Here is a 19,625-nt window from a genome sequence, read left to right as displayed (position 1 = left end):
GTCATTCCATTCTTGTTCACAAGTTCTCTCATTCCTATAATAGAAACTGTGAAGCAACTATTAAATCTTTGTTTTTGTTATATTTTAGTTAAACAAATCTGTGATAAATAGAAGTAAATAAAAAGCTTTACAAAGTTTGGCGTTGAGGCTATTTCAATATAGGCCTCAATGGGAAAACTGTCTTTGTCCCTTTCAAATGATGTATGGGAGACTTTTGTTACTTTCAAGAATGTCAATGAGGAAGAGTAGAAAATTACTCAATATTTAATCTGGCATAGGTTTTCTCTTCTATCTCAGTACAGGCCCAGGCTGCCCTACCACCTGTCTCTGGCCATTGTTGTTCCTGGAGAGTGGGTTCAGGTGAAAAGAACTGTCACCTAAAAATACCAGTCCTGAGTGGTCTCAACCATGACAAGTCCTCCTGATTTAAGGAATCAAGGCGTGAGTCCATGGAAAGTCCCATCATTCCCTCTCCAGTGACAAGCTCTGCAGCTGGACGGCCTGCAAATGAAATTTCAACCTGCTTCGCCTGTTGAACTGTTTCTATCCAAGTATGAGAAAAACCTCAATGGATTGGACTACCCTGAAAATCATGTTCCTGGAACCTGGACTGTGTATTGCAATATTTTTCTTCTGCTACTGTTGTTTCCCTCGTACCTTCTTTGGTAGAAGGAAGGACCACGGGCAAAAGGGAGTTGTGTTTATAACAAGGCTACGTATTCCACTTGCAAAGGGGCAACAGGGTCACTTGTTATGCTCCTGTCAATACAGTGCAGCTTTAACAACAACTTTAAATATGGACATATGGAGGAACATACAAACATTACCTTTTGGGGAAGAATAACACCAGACTTATGGACAGGTGCCAGAAACTTTTTTTTTTTGATGCATGTAAAGCTATTGACTGTAATCAAGCTAAATGGACTAAGTGTGGAGACAGGCGTACTCATTAAATGCCAAATATGTTTGCACATCCTACCCAACCTGGCATAATCAAAGGATTCCTGCAACCTGGTGTGCTTCAAGATAACCAGACCAATGGATTTTTCAGTATCATTTGAACTTGCTATCAATTGAACCAGATACAAATATGGGTTCAAGTTGATCTTCCTGAACTGGAAACCACATTTGAGATTCCTTCAGTATCAAAGACATTTTTTTTATTGATCTGGCCCAAACAATTGTTTCATTTTCAAATGTGAAGTTTGAGAGAACATCACTTCTTATTTTAATTTGACTTAGAAAGAAAAGGACTGTCCAACCAAATGGGTTCTCTATTTTGTCATTGTGGCCCTAAACTGTATTATTAGACCCCAGTCCAATATTACATATAAGGAATATGTCAAATAAGTCACTGACAGAAATGTGAAAGCTTGTAATCATGTATATGTATCTTTGATTATGTGCAAGCAACTTTGTAGGTGCTTTATATTGGGAAATTAGTTATATAAAAGCAAATGTTTCATGCTTTAGGTACAGGTGATTGCTTATATGAAAAGAACATGACTTTAATAACAACAAAAGAGTGGGAAGAAATAAACAATGTTAATAATGAAGGTAGGAAAACAAGGGTTGGGGAAAGAAGATTCAGAATATAATAACTTGCTTCCACAGGAATTTGAAGAAAAATTAGGGAATGATGAATTCCTAAAAGTATAAAAGAATAATTCAGGTAGAAGAGAAAAAGGGTGGAATTAAAGGAAAAAATAAAGGTTATTCTTTTATAAATGGTACCAAATGTAACACCAATGAATTGTATAAAATGTAACACTAAGAAGTATTTCCTGCACAAAGTTCTTTTGAAATGTTAAAAAGGATACTCACCTCAAGAAGGTGAGTAAAACAAGATAGTGTAGTGACGGATGTAAGGAAGTTGTTACAATAAGTCTTTTGGATGTAAAAGTTCAAAGAAGATCTTTTAGAAATGTAAATGACTTCAAAGACTAACTTAAGTTTCTTGGGGGGGCATGTATCGAGAAAAGAAAGTATAAATGCCTAGTTTGAAACTTGCTCAGTGCGCTCTTCGAACCCAATCCAACTTGGGAAGGGTCTAAGAGGCCACGTTTGCAAACGTTTTCTTTCTTTATTTTCTTTATTATTTTCAATTTCTTTTCAATAAATCTTTGTTTTTGTTAACCAGACTTGTCTTTGAGTTGTGAGTATCAAATTTTGGGTTTTTAAATCTCACACCTCTGTTTATACAATCCAGGACTGTATTATCTTTTTTGGCTGCAATATTTGCAGCCAAAATATGCAATGTATATGTGTAAATTGAATATGCAGATTTATGTCTTCACTTCTATGCACTCTACTTGATTTTCATGTGAGGAAAAGGGACTATTGAAATTCCACAATAGCATTCCAGTCCCTCTTCCAACTGCTACAAGAAAGTCAGCTCAAATTCAGAGCATTTTCTGTCAGAAAAAGATTTTTAAAAATTGGCTATCCTGAATCCTAAAAGCCTTATTTAGGTACTCCGCACACCACCAGCCTCTCCCCAAACTTTGGGGATGAGTGAATATTGTTTTAAGAATAAATATTATATCTTTTATCATAAAGCAAGATAACTATCCTCCTAAATATATAATCTGGGTAAATCTCAGTGCTTTGTATATAACTACTAATTTTTGTGGAACTGGGGTTAAATCTGAAAAGGGTTGCTTGATTGCACACCAAAAAAAAAAAGATATTTACACAAGGAAAGGGAGAAAGATGGTCAAAGAATTAACTTACAATTATTTCCAATGCATCTTCTTCACTCAGTTCATTCTACAATGGAAACAAAGGGTATCGGCTCTATACTCACAGGAGAACATCTATAACTTCTCCAACCATCTTACTTCTGCCATTTCATATCTAATAAAAATGAATTTCTTCATTCTTCAAGTAGCAAAGATACACTATTTATTAAATGAGGAAGTGATCTGCGACCAAAACAAAATTAACTAATTGTGTCAATGTGGAAAAATACTGGAGATGGGGGGGGGGGAAACACCCAAGAGATGGAGTGTATATGGAATTAGGATACGGTACTAAGTGGATGGTAGTTATTTGCTCTCTTCCAACAAATGGTGATATTGGAAGAACCAGGCAAGGATTTGTGGAAAAATTAACATAATCTAGGGGGAAAGATTATTCTACCCATTGACATGACTACAAAAAACAGCAACAATCTTTCTTATACATGCCTTGATATTGATTTCATGCCCATGAATTATATCAGTAAATGGCAGGAAATTCAGTCTATTATTAACAAATAGGTATAAGAAAATCAGGATCTACACTGTTCAAACAGGCATCCACAACTAATAATAATGCAAAAATGATGACATCAGATAATGCACTCAGGTATTTAATGGCTGGCATCACTAACAACTGTAGCATGACATCAGCTTGCACAAATGATCACTTGTCCTTCTTTTACCTCAGGACATCAATGTCAGGGATCAAAATCTTTTTTCTTTAATACTCAGCCCCAGGGGGAAACTTCTGTCCAATTTAGCTGCTCATTTATTTTTATTTTTATTTTTATTTTGAAGATCAATTGGTTGCTTTAAGCTGCTTTAAAAAATGTATAAAAAAGCCAAATGTTTTCATCCTATTTATTGTGTTTGTACTCTCTGGACTTTCGAGGTGCTAAGTGCTGGGTGAAGAAAAATGAAGGAGATCCTTCTTCAGATGCAAGACGAATTTAAAGAAAGAAATGGAAGAAGATAAATCAAAGCTACTTACTACCAATTCAGCCAGAGGACCATGTTTTACAAGTCCCTTCTACAAAGGAAAGAAAAGGGGATCAGTTCTATTCTGATAAGATAACTATCAATAACTATACCATGACAGATAACTTCGACACCATATATTGATTTCACCTATATCTTTCATTTTCCAGATAGGAATTATGCCTTTCTAAGCACAAATGGAGTTATAAAGCCTACTTAATAGCATTCTTTGTCTTGTTATTGTGAGCAAAGAGTTGATTTTTTATTATTTTGTTTCCCTTAAAAGACACATTATTATGCAACTCTTCTAAAAGCTTTCCTATACCCTCTTTTAGACCTTTCTCCTAAGCCACAGGGAAAATCTATGAAGCCAGACTCTTTCAACTTCCGACAATAGTCAAAGCTTTGCCCTCCTTTAAATGTGCCCAAAAGCTTATAGCTTCCTGCCGCGATTATTACTGAAATGTCTGGAGATCCTTTGGGGTGGAGTGAGGCTCAAGGGGACTGCTGTGGCCACATCTAAGAAGGATAACATAGAAGACATAGAAGAAATGAGAGAACGTAAGTGCGTATCTACTTACTATCAATTTATATATCAGTTTTTCACCATGTGGTATTTCCTTAAGAGCATTTAACATCTTCTCCATGAGATCCTTCAAGGAAGGAGAAAACAAAACAAAACATTACCTTCTTTTTTTTTTTAATTCCATTTATATCCCGCCCTTCTCCGAAGACTCAGGGCGGCTTACAAGCTTAGCAGTAGCCTTCATTCTATGTTTACGCCTGCTTATTAGGGCTTTCGCCCCCCCCCAAGTGGCATTATTACAAAGTCAGCTTAATTGCCCCCAACAATCTGGGTCCTCATTTGACCTACCTCGGAAGGATGGAAGGCTGAGTCAACCTTGAGCCTGGTGGGACTCGAACCTGCACTAATTGCAGGCAGCTGGTGTTACTTAAGGAGGCATTAGCCCACTGCTCCACCAAGGCTCTTTTATGGATTCCTTCATAAATAGACTGTGCCAGAGCATGATATGAGCATCTCGGTGGGTCTTGCCTGGGCCACTGCAGTGCATTAAAATAAACTGATAGGCCTTTGAGGGCCATGGAGGATATTGATCTGAATGGTCTCATGTCACCAGAGAAGGTACGTAAAGCCACATCAACCCTTTGAGGTAGGCAAGTTCAGCAGTGTTCTGAGGGGAGGAGTTGAAACAAGTTATGTCCAGGATATGAGGGGTCTGTAGATAATTTTCTCAGCCCTCCTTCTGACCTGTGCAATATAGAGGTCTTCTATGGAAGGCAGGCCGGTTGCAATTGTTGTTTCTGGAGTCCTAACTATCTGTTGGAGTCTATACCTGTTGTTTTTTGGTTTCTGCACAAAACCAGACAGTTATAGAAGTACAAATGACAGACTCAATAATTCCTTTTTAAAACTCTTATCGACAGCTCCTGGGACTGTCTGAACTTCCCTGAGTTGATTCAGGGAGAATATACTTTGTGGTACCTTTTTAACAATGGTTCTAATGTTAAGCATCCATTTCAAGTCCTAGGAGATTAGTGAACCCCAAAACTTGAAGGACTCTGCTGCTGATTCTGTGCTGTTAAATATAGCAAGAGGTGTTAAAATTTTTATTTATTTATTTATTTATTTATTTATTTATTTATTTATTTATTTATTTATTTATTTATTTATTTATTTAATTTTATTTATATACCACCCTTCTCCCGAAGGACTCAGGGCGGTGTACAGGGCAATAAATACCAAAAGTACAAAATACGAAAATTAAAAACAAATTAAACAATTGTGCCTGAATACAATAAATTAATTAAAAACAGTAATTAAAATAGAAGGGCTCCTCCAAAAATCCACTCTCATCTCTACTCAAATGACATGATCTCACAAAGAAGCTAAATTACTTTCTTATGTCCCAACAGCTGCAGGATGACATCACCATACCTAAATCTTTGCTTGACCCCTTCTTGCAGGGAAGCCCATGGCACTTCCTTTGTTACTCAATCACCAGGGTGGCTCTTTACACCAGGAATCCCCAACATCTTCAGCTCATTGACCCCTTCATGAAGTTTCAAATTGTTCATTGAGCCCAAACATTTATTAAATGTAAATAATTTAATAAATATTGAAGGTGGTCCTTGCATTACAACCATTTGTTCACCGACTGTTGAATACCATGACAATGGCGCTGAATCAGAGGAATGTACAGTGGCTCCTTGGAGTTCCACACAGTACCCCTGCAGTTATGTGATTGTGATTTCTGATGTTCCCTACTGACTTCCCACAAGCAAATTCAATGGGGAAGCTGGTAGGAAATCAAAAGCTGCAATCACACAAGGTACTTCTTTAATGACCTATCCTTATACACTTTGTAATAATTATATACTTTGTAATAATGCCGCTTGTGGGGTGTGTGAAAGCCCTAATAAGCAGGCATATACATAGAATGAAGGCTACTGCTAAGTTTGTAAGCCGCCCTGAGTCTTCGGAGAAGGGCGGGATATAAATGGAATTAAAATAAATAAAATAAAAATAAAAAATATACAAAGAACAGAAGCAAAATTGGTGGAATTGTTGTTGCTAAGTAACATGATCATGTGACCTCACGCTTTCTGACTGTGTTGCTTAGCAACAGAATTCCTGGTTCCAATTCCTGTCTATCTGTACTTTAAATAATAGTACTATGAATAACAACAACAATAATTGATAATCCCTCTGACCCTCCCTGCCTTTAGGGCATCTGGTTTTATAATAGGGCAGGTGGTGGATGCATTTTAAGGGGTAAAGAGGTGCCTCAAGGACCTTTACCAAACCTGGCCCAGGATTTTAGCCTTGCCTTCTTTCTTGATGCTTGTTGTGATTCAGGGTCAGCCTGTGGGTTCGGCAGTTGGGTCAGACGACTCAGAGGAGGAGGGGGGTGTTGAAGAGCTTGCTGAGGGGGTTGAAGGTCTTGCTGATGAGAGCCCTCAGCCAGGCCCCTCCCACCTGGTCACCACGGAGACCCAGCTGTGTGAGCCTGACAGTGTGGATGAAGATGACCCACAGCTGGCCCTGTTCAAGGATGCCCGACGCAGGAGGCAGTCAATCAGGAGTAAACAGAGGAAGGCAATGGGGCACCTTGGAAGGAAGCAGAGAGAAGCCATGCCCTGAACTGTATAAAAGGGGAATGCGTGGGAGGGCTGGTTTGCTGAAGGCAACCGCTTGATTAGTTGCTGTTTCATAGCTCCTGTTTCATGGTTGGTGTCTTGTTTTGCTCTGTTTTATCTTAATAAATTTGGCAGGCTTAATTCCAGCCTCTTGCCGTTTGTAAAGGGGTTGTCCCTGCCTTTTCTGCAGGGCCGGTAGCAGGCTGGTACAGAACAATGCTCTGGGGACAATGGTTGGGAGCAGACTCACAAAAAGGGGAGTTCATTACATGCAAGGAGAATATTTCACAAGGAAAGAACAGAGGATAAGCAAAAAGGTACTCACCACGAAATCAGCCATTTCACAATGTTTTTCTATACATTCCTGAAAAGAAAACAAAAGGTATGACTTTTATTTTGACATGACATCACATATGACTTCTCTAACCCAGTTTCTGCTGCATAAATGGGCACCATATATGAATCTTTGAAACCAAAAAAAAAATAGCCACATCATTACTACCACCTTTGATATCGTACATGTGAATTGCTTCATTCTACAGATGAGATACTAACATTTCAGAACAGATTTTGATACAGGAGAAAAAGGCACACATGGATGAATTGTGTTGTGAAATACTTGGTTTCGATTTCTTTTCAATATTCTTCCACTTTCACACAATCAAAATCTGACAGAGAATCCAGTGGAATAATGCTTGTATTAAATTACTATTAGAAAAGATAAGATGCTTGCTGGCAAATGAGGGCTGTGGACCTCTGGCTGTTTTGGAACCTGGCATTAAATCTCTGCATTCCATATATGTAGTCCTTGACTTACGACAGGTCACTGTGTAACTGTGCAAAGTTACAACAAACTTCCCTGAGGGTACTTACAAATTCCAACAGCCAGACCCATCTCCATTGCTGTCATGTCTCTGCATATTGAGCACTTGGCAACTGGCCCACATTTATGGCTGTGTGTAGTGTTTTGTGGTCATATGATAACGTTTTACAATAGTTTTGCTGAAAATGCATTCCAATGAGTGTGCCATTTCTTAACAACTGCCACAAAAATGGTCATAAAAACAGATTGGTCACATGGGTGACAAAATTTATATCCGTCAAAAGTTATGCCTGTGATGGGCAGGCTTCATTGTGGTCATAAGACATAAGTCAAGGGTTACCTGAATATGATCCTAGAACAAGATAATAACATAGTAACTGCATTATCACAAGTTCCTAAACTTGAATAGTTTTAATCTTGCTTAGATTTCTTTTTATGGTTTACTATATTATGGAAATGCAGATTATTTGATCATCTTAGTATTTAATATATTATGCAAATTCCAGAAATGCAGATGTATTTGTAGCCAAAATAAGAGGGTTGCATAAAAAGTAAAAGTGTGGCCTAAGTAACCCAGAGAAAGATTTAGGCTTCATTAAAAAAAATTGGATCATTTGAAAAATTCCTCTTTTTCCCTTCCATAGCATTTCCTGATAAAACAGACCCTGGAAAAGGAGATGAGAAAATACATCACTTGATCAACAGAACTGCATTAGGACCACACTGATGAGTCACACCAAAAAGGGACAGAAATTACAGGGAGAAAGAAATTGTCCAGAACAATGTTCCCCAGGGCAAAACATCCTTGGGGTCAAGCTCTGAAAAAGCTTTGTCCACACATACAACTAAATTAAGTGGGTTTGGGGTCAGTGTTGTTATAACACAGGGATGCTTCATTGCAGGCAAGAAGTTTATTATTCAAAACAAAAGGATGAAGTTGAAGAAAGAACTACTTACCGTTAATTTTTCAAGATCGTAGTCATCCAAAGCATTCTAAAGGGGAAACAAGCAAGTTAAATTATATTCTGACATGAAGACACCGAGGATCTCTCTCTCCTTGCCATCACTACCATCTTAAGATATCATTTACCTGAATTGTTGCTTTCCTCCACTTAGGAAACACACATTTCTTATTATAAGAGGGAGTGGTAGAATTAAAACACACATTTGAATTAACAGTATTCTGAGGCTATTTCCCCTTAATCTTTCTCTTTTCAACGTTTTTTTCACATTCTACAAAGTATAATATGCATTGAGAAACCGGAGGTAAAATAGAATAGATCTGGAAGGGACCTTGGAGGTCTTCCAGTCTAGCCCCCAACTCAAGCAGGAGAACCTATACCATGTCAGACGAGTGACTGTCTAGCTAGCCTCTTCTTAAAAATTTCCAGTGATGGAGCACCCACAATTTCTGAAGGCAAGCTGTTCCACTGGTTTATTGTCCTTACTGTTAGGAAGTTCTCCTTAATTCCAGGTTGCTTCTCTCTTTGGTCAGTTTCCAACCATTGTTTCTTGTCCTGCCCTCTGGTGCTTTGGAGAATAATTTTACATTCTATTCTATTCTATTCTATTCTATTCTATTCTATTCTATTCTATTCTATTCTATTCTATTCTATTCTATTCTATTCTATTCTATTCTATTCTATTCTATTCTATTCTATTCTATTCTATTCTATTCTATTCTATTCTTTGTGTCAGCCTCTCAAATACTGGAATACTGCTATTATGTTGCCCATTTCTTCTTTTCTTTAGACTAGCCCAGGGGTCGGCAACCTCGGCTCTTTTATGACTCGTGGACTTCAACTCCCAGAATTCCTGAGCCAGCATAGCTGGCTCAGGAATTCTGGGAGTTGAAGTCCACGAGTCATAAAAGAGCCGAGGTTGCCGACCCCTGGACTAGCCAAACCCAAATCCTGCAGCCATTCTTCATATGTTTTAGTCTCCAGGCCTTTGATCATCTTAGTTGCTCTTCTCTGAATTTTTACAAGGTCTCAACATCTTTTTTTGTAGCATGGTGACCAAAACTGGTTGCAGTACTCCAGGTGTGGTCTCACTAGGGTTTCATCAGCAAACAATATGATTGCTTAGAAAAGAGAAGCTTTACCAGACATGGAACTTGAGGGACAACACTGTTTTGAGAAGAATGTCCTACATGTCTACATTTCATACCTGAATCTAGATTCACTTTAGTTATACACCTATACAGATAAAACACCCTTATGACGGAATGTTGGCTTTTTTCTCCGTTTCACCTAGCCCCCTTCTTGTCTACCCTCTCCAAATGTAAAATATACTCATCATTTAATATGCAGACTTGTTTGTTTTTCCACTGTGGGACGTTTTATATGAAAATATATTTAATTCTTTATTCTGTCTCCATTTCCCATTAAAGAGAGAGGTTTTTCATGGACCAGAGAGGGAGTGGTTTCATGTGCGGCCTGCAACACACAGTTGGGGCTTCACTTGTTTGTGAGGCCCAGTTGCTGGCACGCCAGGGATGGGCGCCAGTCCCTGGACTGGGGGCTGGGAACCCCTAGTAAAGGGTCTCATGCTTGAACAGGATTGGAGTAAAACAGGGGAGAAACAAGGAGAGAAGCAACCTAGAACTAAGGAGAAACTTCCTGACAGTTAGATCATTTAACCAGTGGAACAAACTGCCTCCAGAAGTTGTGAATACTGCAACACTGGAAGTTTTTAAGAAGAGACTGGACAGCCATTTGTCCAGAATGGCATAGGGTTTCCTGCCTGAGCAGGGGGTTGGACTAGATGACCTCCAAGGTCCCTTCCAACTTTATTATTATTATTATTATTATTATTATTATTATTATTATTATTATTATTATTATTATTGTTGTTGTTGTTGTTGTTGTTGTTGTTGTTGTTGTTGTTGTTATTATTATTATTATTATTATTATTATTATTATTATTATTATTATTATTATTATAGGGGTCCCCAATCCACCGGGCCACAGCCCCCTGGCCAGCAGGCTGAAGAAATGGGTGGCCACTGCGTGCACTCCCCCCATTCACGCTAGTGCCCGCAGCCTCATTTGTACATGCACATGGGCAAGAACAGGGCTGCTAAAGCTGGGCGGGTGTGCATGGCCCATTTGCGCATGCACGAATGAGGTTGCTAGAGCTGTGCTGGGGTGCGCGGTCTCATTTGCATGAGTGCACACAAATGCCAATTTGGAAACTGCTTTCCTTTCCTCTGGGCCGCGAGCCCAGAAAGACTTGGAGACCTCTGGACTACAACATCTCCAAGGTCCTTCCCAATTCCATTGTTCTATAATTCTGTAAATCCCACAAGAGAGTATTTCCTTTCCTAATTGCTCCAAGAATGTCAGCTCAGATTCAGAGCATTTTCTGGTCAGAAAAAGATTTTTTTAAAAAAGATCTAGGCTATCCTGAGCCCTGAAAACCTTATTTAACTACTCCACAAACCCCTAACACACATCCCAAGCTTTGAGGTGGGTGGAAGCATGCAATATATTTTTAAGAATAACTATCATAGCTTTCATAAAAAACAAGGTACCTATTCTTCTAAATACTGTATATAATCTTAATACAGCTCAGTACTTTGTATATATATATCTGCTAAATTTTGGTGGGGTAGAATCCCAAAAGGGCTTGCCTGATATCATGCAAGGAAGATATTTCACATGGAAAAGAAAGAAGATGATCAAAGAGCTACTTACCATTACTTTTGTAAGACCTTCCTCACCAATTGCATTCTGCAATGGAAACAAAGGGTACTGTATCATCTCTCTTTTCACATGAGAACATATAAGTTATCTCCAGCCATGGTGTCTCTGCCATCTCATATATGATAAAAATGAATTTCTTCCTTCTTCTAATATGAAAGGATCAGTCCTTTAACAGACATATTCCTTGGGATTAAAATACTTCTGCGAATAGGTACTACTCTTCATTTCATATGCGAACCTAGAGTCATTGCAGTTATCAAGCCAATGAAAACACTAACAGCTGCATTGGCAAAACTTCCCATACTTGGAAGACTGGTAATCTGGATTAGATATTTATACATTTTTTTGTGGTTTACTTAACTGGTTAAATTCAGATTACTTCATCATTGTGGCATTTATTGTATTATGCAAACTAGAGAAATTTGTAACCAGGATATGTGCACTCCATGAGCTCCGTTAATACTAAGACTTTGACTCCATGAAATATTTTGAATTGGATTATTTTAAAAAAAAATCTTTAGGGGTTTGCAAAGATGACTCAATAAAATAATCTCTGGAAAAAGGAAGGGAGGAAATCCATCTTACCAGCAAAATTGCATCTGACACAGGAATATTTGATGAGTCTCAACCTTCAGGGACAGAAACTACCACTAGAGAAGTATTTCTCAACCACGGCGACTTTAAGCTTCATCTCCTTCCCATCATCTCCTTTGTGTCTCCCTTCCTCATCTGGCTACAACTCAAATACCTGAGTCTGTTCATCTATAAACTTCAGTTGAGCCAAACTGGCGACCATTCTTGAACCAAAGTAATTCCAATGGGGTAACATACACGATGATGAGACCCCTGACTACCCAGGAAATGAAATTTGGGGAAGCTGCAGACTACACTTCCCAGAAACCCATAGGTTGCATGGCGCAAGGGAAGATGACCTCTTTCCCACCTTCCCTTGTGGCCAATCAGCTGGCAGCAAGACTGATGGGTTAGAGGCCATTGGCTGTTTTGGAACCAAGCCCAAAATTTGAAATCTCTTAATGGTGATGGCTGGGGAAGGAAAATGAGGTAGCTGCCAGTGAGGTGAGGCTGACTGGGGGCACTTACTGAAATGGGGCTGGTTAGGGGGCACTAGCAGCCAATGGGGGAATTATCTGCCTACCTGGAAGAAGGGGACGTTTATGGGCATGCCAGAATATGGCACAAGTTGCAATTTTCCTTGTGGCCTGTGGTTCCTTTCTCATATTTTTTTTTTGTTCTGAAATGAGCAGTTAAGCAGGGAAGTGAAGATGTACATTTAATTTTAAAAATGAAAGAGCTCAAATTCATGGCAGCAACTATGAACTGGTGTTTGGTGAGTGTGGGTGGGAATAAGAATCCATAGCTTGATGACGATTGCTGTTTACCCTCCAAGAAATTTGCTAATCCAGGACTGAAATGACCCAAGAAAAGAGCACAAGATAAGAGCACAGTGAACAACTTACCGTAACTTTCTCCATCATTTCATTGGCATTTTCCTACAAGGGAAATGAAGGGTATCAGTTTGGTGCTCTCATGATAAGATATATGACTTCTCCAACTGTTTCAACACTAGATCCCAACACATATAAATGGCTGCATTCTCCAAACAGGAATCACATATGTCTTGCTACAAGAGGGAGTGTCAAGGCCAAAACACTCAAACATGAATTAATTGTGTTCTGAGACCTTTTTTTAATCTTTTCTTTCTCTTTTCAATATTCTTCCACATTCACACAAGCACAATATGCATAAAGAAACCTGAGGCTTCAGGACATCCAGGGCCTCTCAGTTGCACCCATGTTATCGCTGGCAACTTAGATATCCTATCCATGAACTGCTGTTTCTCTCCAGTCGGGAAACACATATTTGTTATCATAAAAGGGAGTGCTAGGACCAAAAAAAAAAACAAATCTGAATTAACAGTGTTCTGAGACTTTATTTGGTTTTCTTCACTTCTTTTTTAATTAAATTTGTGTATTTATTCAATTTCCACGCTATTTTCTTTTTTTAATTTTCTTTTTAAATTTTTTTGTATTGTAATAATTTAATTAAAATATCAATAAAAAAAGGTAAAGGTTCCCCCACACATGCGTGCTAGTCATTTCCAACTCTAGGGGCCGGTGCTCATCTCCATTTCAAAGCCGAAGAGCCAGCGCTTGTCCAAGGACGTCTCCGTGGTCATGACTAGATACCAAAGGTGCACAGAACGCTGTTACCTTCCCACCGTAGTGGTCCCTATTTTTCTACTTTCATTTTTACGTGCTTTCGAACTGCTAGATTGGCAGAAGCTGGGACGAGTAACAGGCGCTCACTACTCTGCTACGTGGCACTCGGGATTCGACCTGCCAAACTGCCGATCTTCTGATCGACAAGCTCAGCGTCCTAACCCACTGAGCCACCGCATCCCTAATAAAATACCAATATGTGTGCATATATTGTAAGATATAGAATTTTAAGCTTAACCCTAACAATCTTCCCCCCTTCTCTTTCCCTCCCAGTGCCCCTGTTCAGGGTGGCCTAGATGGGGAGGGGGAGATATAGAATTGCTTCTCTTGTGTTCAGGGGAGGGAGTGACACCCAACAGAGTCAAAGTATTGGGCATTTTCCAAATTGTGGAGAGGCTGAAAGGTTTTGCCATCATTGCCCTATTTGCTCTCAGGGAAGCTCTACGTATTTCCAAAAACAAAGAGGAAACAAACAGAGGAGGTGGTGGTCCCAGTAACGAGAGAGCCCTGCCTAGTCCTGACTGTTATTTCATTTCATTTTTTCTCTCTCTCCTAAACCAAATGGAACATTTCTCTTTATCCTAAAAAAGAGAAAGCAAACGAAAACTTGAGAAATACAGTAATTATTGTTACTGAAAAGGAAACCGCTACAGATTTCAGCATAGAAAGAAAGGCACGATTTACATGTGCTTGTGCTATCTCAGGCTGATTTCTTGGGCAATTTTAAGGTACCTTTCTCCCTCCTTAAAATACGCCCGGAACTGCAAACCCTTTGTTTGCTCTTGAACTCTTCTGATCCTTGCTATTATTCCAGGTGACTTTATTTACCATCGGTGCAAGTTTTGCTCTTTTAGTCCACAAGCCTCATTATCCAAAATCAATGCCTCTATTGTCAATTCATTCACAATGAAAGGTTAGGCTTCCATCGCATCGTGCATCATTATTCCATCATCCATGACCAAATTGAAGCTAAAAAGCAGAAGTCGTCTCTCTGCCCACGGTGAATTTCTAATGTTATGAAAGGAGTACTCAGATGGAGCTCTTTGTCTAAGAGGTTCCTCAGGGTGCAACCGATCAGAGAATGTCGGTTGGTGGCCCCCAGGGGGAGGTCCTTCTCTGTGGGCGCCCCGGAGCTACGGAATCGGCTGCCGGTTGAGCTCCGGATGGCGCCCAACCTTCGCTCCTTCTGTCGCGATCTGAAGACATTCTTATTTGAACAAGCCGGCCTGGCCTGATGGGGATTGGGTTGGGTTTTATGGTCATTTTTAATATTTGTATTTACTGTTTTTAGTTGGGCATATGTTTAATTTTCTTTTAACTTTTGTATTTTTGTATTTTTTATATTTTATAACCTTTCATTGTATTTTTTATATTTGCCCTTCGGGAGAAGGGCGGTATATAAATAAAATTAAAAAAAATAAAAATAATAAAAAAAGAGCTGAGCTGCATAAATCCAGATGACCACTTAAATGGTAGCACAAGACTGGAATTGGTACCAGGGATTTGTACAGTCTTGAAGCCAGATCTGGTACTTCTACATTTTATAGCAGAGATCTCTTTGGGATCTTCTTGCTGTGGCAACAAGCAAAAAAATAATAATAATCCTCTCTTATCCTTCCTTTGGTGACAACGGAAAACATGCTTCTTCACTTTTTCATTTGTAAGGTAACATCTACTCCAGCTAACAATCTTTCTCTTAATTCTTGCCTTTTTATTCTATGCTGGTTGGTTTGGAGTAAAAGTGTACCTTTGGGCTGTTTTATTTCCTTCTCATTTTTACCTCTTAGATTCAATGCAATTGCCTTGAGGATAGAAGAAAAGCACATGATTTATGTGCTTCCTCTCTCTCCGACTGATATCTTCAGCAACTTCAGGTTTCCTTTCTTTCTTCTTAAAATATGCCTGGAATGGAAAACCCTTCTGATCCAAAATCTTACCAATAATGGATCTAAAGAAATGGAAACTATACAAAAGGATAAGTGTGTGGTATGCCTGCATCCTTCATGATGACATGGCCTGGCCCAAAAATACATCTTCAGTCAGGAGACATCTAATACTGATATATCCGTTGTGATTTAATGTTGACCAGAACAGATATTTCATTGTTGTTGTTGTTGTTGTTGTTGTTAGCTGCGAAGTCGTGTCTGACCCATCGTGACCCTATGGACAATGTTCCTCCAGGCCTTCCTGTCCTCTACCATCTTCTGGAGTCCATTTAAGCTCACGCCTACTGCTTCAGTGACTCCATCCAGCCACCTCATTCTCGGTCGTCCCCTTCTTCTCTTGCCCTCCACCTTTCCCAGCATTAGGCTCTTCTCCAGTGAGTCCTTCCTTCTCATTAGGTGGCCAAAGGATTTGAGTTTTAGCTTCAGGATCTGGCCTTCTAAAGAGCAGTCAGGGTTGATCTCCTCTAGGACTGACCGGTTGGATCGCCTTGCAGTCCAAGGGACTCGCAGGAGTCTTCTCCAGCACCAGAGTTCAAAGGCCTCAATTCTTTGGCGCTCAGCCTTTCTTATGGTCCAACTTTCACAGCCATACATTGCAATTGGGAAGACCAGAGCCTTGACTATACGCACTTTTGTTAACAGGGTAGATAGATATTGTTGACAGGATAGATATTTCTATCCCTGCCTGAATCTAGTGAGATCGATACATAGCTCAGGAACCCAACGCTGATTTGGATTTGGATCTGGCACTGGAACTAAACTTAGTTAGGCAATCACTAGTGCCTAATAAATGGAGCATGTGCTTGCCTGATTATTTTATTTTATTTTTATTTTAATCCCATTTATATCCCGCCCTTCTCCGAAGACTCAGGGCGGCTTACAATTTAAGCACAAACCAATGTGCTTAGCAATAGCCTCCATTCTATGTATGTGCCTGCTTATTAGGGCTTTTGCCCCCCCCCAAGCGGCATTATTACAAAGTCAGCTTATTGCCCCCAACAATCTGGGTCCTCATTTTACCTACCTCGGAAGGATGGAAGGCTGAGTCAACCTTGAGCCTGGTGGGATGCGAACCTGCACTAATTGCAGGCAGCTGGTGTTACTTAAGGAGGCATTAGCCCACTGCTAATGCTCACGCAAGTTTCAGCGGGCCAGCTCCAACAGCTCAAGGCTGTTGGGGACAAGCATGGAGACAAGCTCAAAAAAAATGCTAACTTGTTTCATCTGCAGGCACCCCATTTGAAAAGCAATTGCAATCCACAAAATTTAGACTTACCTGCTGTGCAGAAAGCATAAAAGTCAAAGCAAAGGTTAAAAGGAGACGCATCTCGTTTGTTGCTCTTCAGCTCTTCTGGTTCTTTCTGTTCTTCTAAGTGACTTTATTTAGTAGCACTGGCACATTTTAATACCTTAATCCTTAGGCCTCGTTGGCCAAACCCAATGCCTCTATTGTTCCTTTATGAAATCTTAAGGCTTCATTGCATCATTACTGTGAAGTGCTAACACCATACAGATAACACATCTTCCTTTAATTTTTCCCTGCAAAATTGGGGCTAAGAGCGTGATTGATCCAAATATGGAAACTACTTGGTGCAAAGTGCCCCATCATCTGTGTCTGCCTGATCCTACATTCAACATTCAACACCTCACCTTATTATTTTAATAACATTGTGTTTATTGTACCTTGAATGCAGTTCTAGTTCTGAGAATGCGATAAAAATAATTAATCATGCCCTGCATGGAACACAATCGATCACCATGATTAAATGTTTTGCCCCACTGAGATAGAATAGAATAGAGCTGGAAGGGATCTTTATAAACAAACAAAGAAACAAACAAACAAATGTTGAAATGGCTGTATATAGAAACCAAATAAATAAATAAATGAATGAATGAATGAATGAATGAATGAATGAATGAATGAATGAATGAATGAATGCTGAGCAAAGTCTCCACCTGCCTGGAGCCTCCAAGGGACTTTGGCTGGGGGTCGTAAATGGAGGGAAGCCCAGATAGACTAGCAGACTCCCAGGAGGGAGGCATGGATTGCATTCTGAAGAACGGGGAATGGGCCAGGTTGAGTTAGACAGGGAGAGCTGGGTGTGAGTGTGAGGAGTGTAGGTGTGGATGTGATGGGCCACATTAAGGGCACCACAAGAGTCTGCTTGACATTTCTGGTGACCAGGCGCCCCCTGAAGGAGTGAGGAAAATCTGCCCGGAGACAGAGAAAGCCCGCCAAAACTGAGGTAAGCTAATTTGACCAATCACAAACTGCTGACATCACCTATAAGCTGTATAAATACCGGCTGTGAGGGGACCCGGTGCTTGCTTGCTTTGAGATGCCTCCAATATAATATGCTAATTTCACTTGGCTGCTGAGTCCAATAAGTATTAAAATGGGGTGCAAAATTTGGTCCTATCAGCTTTGGAGAGAACTCTAGGCTCAAAAGGTCTCCAGGCCTCATTTTTGCAGCCTTGTCTTTAGGAGTTAAAGAATGCTTTTAACAATTAAATAAAGTAGCCCACTGTGACTTAAGACAAATGAGGATAACCAAGCGAGCGTGGCTCAGCATGAATAGGCAGCTGTTCACTGGGTCTGAATCAGAGGAAGTGAGCCCTGTAATTCATGCTTGTCTGGACCTGTGACTTGGTGCCTTCAGTTTACCTCAAAATGATTAAATCTTCTATAAACCAAACCAAAAACACAAAGAAAAATGATCGTTGTGTAACCATCCAAATATCATATAACTAAGCGGTGGCTCAGTGGGTTAGGATGCTGAGCTTGTCGATCAGAAGGTCGGCAGTTTGGTGGGTTGAATCCCGAGTGCCGCATAACAGAGTGAGCACCTGTTACTTGTCCCAGCTTCTGCCAACCTAGCAGTTCCAAAGGACGTAAAAATGAAAGTAGAAGAATAGGGACCACTAGTGGGAAGGTAACAGCGTTCCGTGCGCCTTTGGCATCTAGTCATGCTGGCCACATGACCATGGAGACGTCCTCGGACAAGCACTGGCTCTTCGGCTTTGAAACGGAGATGAGCACTGGCCCCTAGAGTCAAAAATGACTAGCACGCATGTGCGGGGGAACCTTTACCTTTACCTTTAAATAAAATAAATAAATAAATAAATAAACTTACAAATGAATATCTTTGGCCCCACTCGCTACTGGCCCCAATGTTGGGGGGGCATCATGCAAATTTTCATTGCCTGGCCAAAGGTCAAGGGGTTTAGTGCTTTGTGGGATCAGGAAGAGTCATGTTTTTCCCATGATTTGTTCAGTTCTATTATTATTATTATTATTATTATTATTATTATTATTATTATTATTATTATTATTATTATTATTATTATTATTATTATTATTATGTTGGTTTCATTGTTGTGATTGGATGGTGTGTAAATTAGATAAATTACATTTAAAACATAATAATACCCTTTGAGGGCTTCAAAGCCCCCCTCCCATTTGATTGATCTAAAGTTCAGTGGCCTAGGGATGGCTCTCACATGTGCTGAAAACATGACAAAATATATCCAAAGGGATCTATAATCCAGGCTGACTGTTTTCTTTTTTTTTTTGTCCTTCTTGCAGAGTTCATATGGCATCAAGAGTGGTGGTACATTGCCAAGTAACCAGGGGGCAAGTCCCATATGCATTTGATGTCACTCATTTCCTTGATGTCCATTGGATGTCACTCATTTCCTAGTGCACATAACCACAGCCCACCTCTTGAGACTGACTCCCCTAAAGCATCTCCAGATATTGGAAGAGCAATTCCAGTACAAATTCCGATATCATTAGGAATTTTTAAAGGATGAATTTTAGAGAACCATTGAGAAGTTAGAGAGAGGGTTTGGGGGAAAAACATGTTCTATGCCCAGGAAATGGAAAGCATGAGAGAGCACATTATGTTGATTCTTGCCTTGTTCACTAGAGCAGGGGTCCCCAACCCCCAGTCCATGGACCAACACCGGGCCACAGCATGCCCAAAACTGGGCCACACAAACAAGCAAAATGTAAGGACCTGCCTCAACTA

At 39.8% G+C, this 19,625-nt stretch overlaps 1 protein-coding gene across 1 annotated transcript in view; it reads right to left on the bottom strand.

Annotated features, from left to right (window-relative positions):
- The window catches only part of LOC308676880 (galectin-9-like), a 52,168-nt gene extending 35,170 nt beyond the window's left edge, over window positions 1-16,998 (bottom strand). The window contains exons 1-8 of the mRNA XM_081342938.1: window positions 16,871-16,998; window positions 12,887-12,919; window positions 11,400-11,435; window positions 8,659-8,694; window positions 7,204-7,242; window positions 4,301-4,372; window positions 3,733-3,771; window positions 2,734-2,769 (exon numbers count right to left, since the gene is read on the bottom strand). Of these exons, the coding sequence (XP_081199064.1) occupies window positions 2,734-2,769; window positions 3,733-3,771; window positions 4,301-4,372; window positions 7,204-7,242; window positions 8,659-8,694; window positions 11,400-11,435; window positions 12,887-12,919; window positions 16,871-16,921 (342 nt within the window). The 5' untranslated portion in view covers window positions 16,922-16,998. The remainder of the gene's footprint in view (window positions 1-2,733; window positions 2,770-3,732; window positions 3,772-4,300; window positions 4,373-7,203; window positions 7,243-8,658; window positions 8,695-11,399; window positions 11,436-12,886; window positions 12,920-16,870) is intronic.
- Window positions 16,999-19,625: the final 2,627 nt, after the last annotated feature.

Source organism: Vipera berus, assembly GCF_964194415.1.
Source record: "Vipera berus genome assembly, chromosome: 1".
Taxonomy (NCBI): Eukaryota; Metazoa; Chordata; class Lepidosauria; order Squamata; family Viperidae; genus Vipera; species Vipera berus.
The sequence above is the reverse complement of the archived record's forward strand: the minus strand, read 5'-3'. Positions and strand labels throughout refer to the sequence as shown.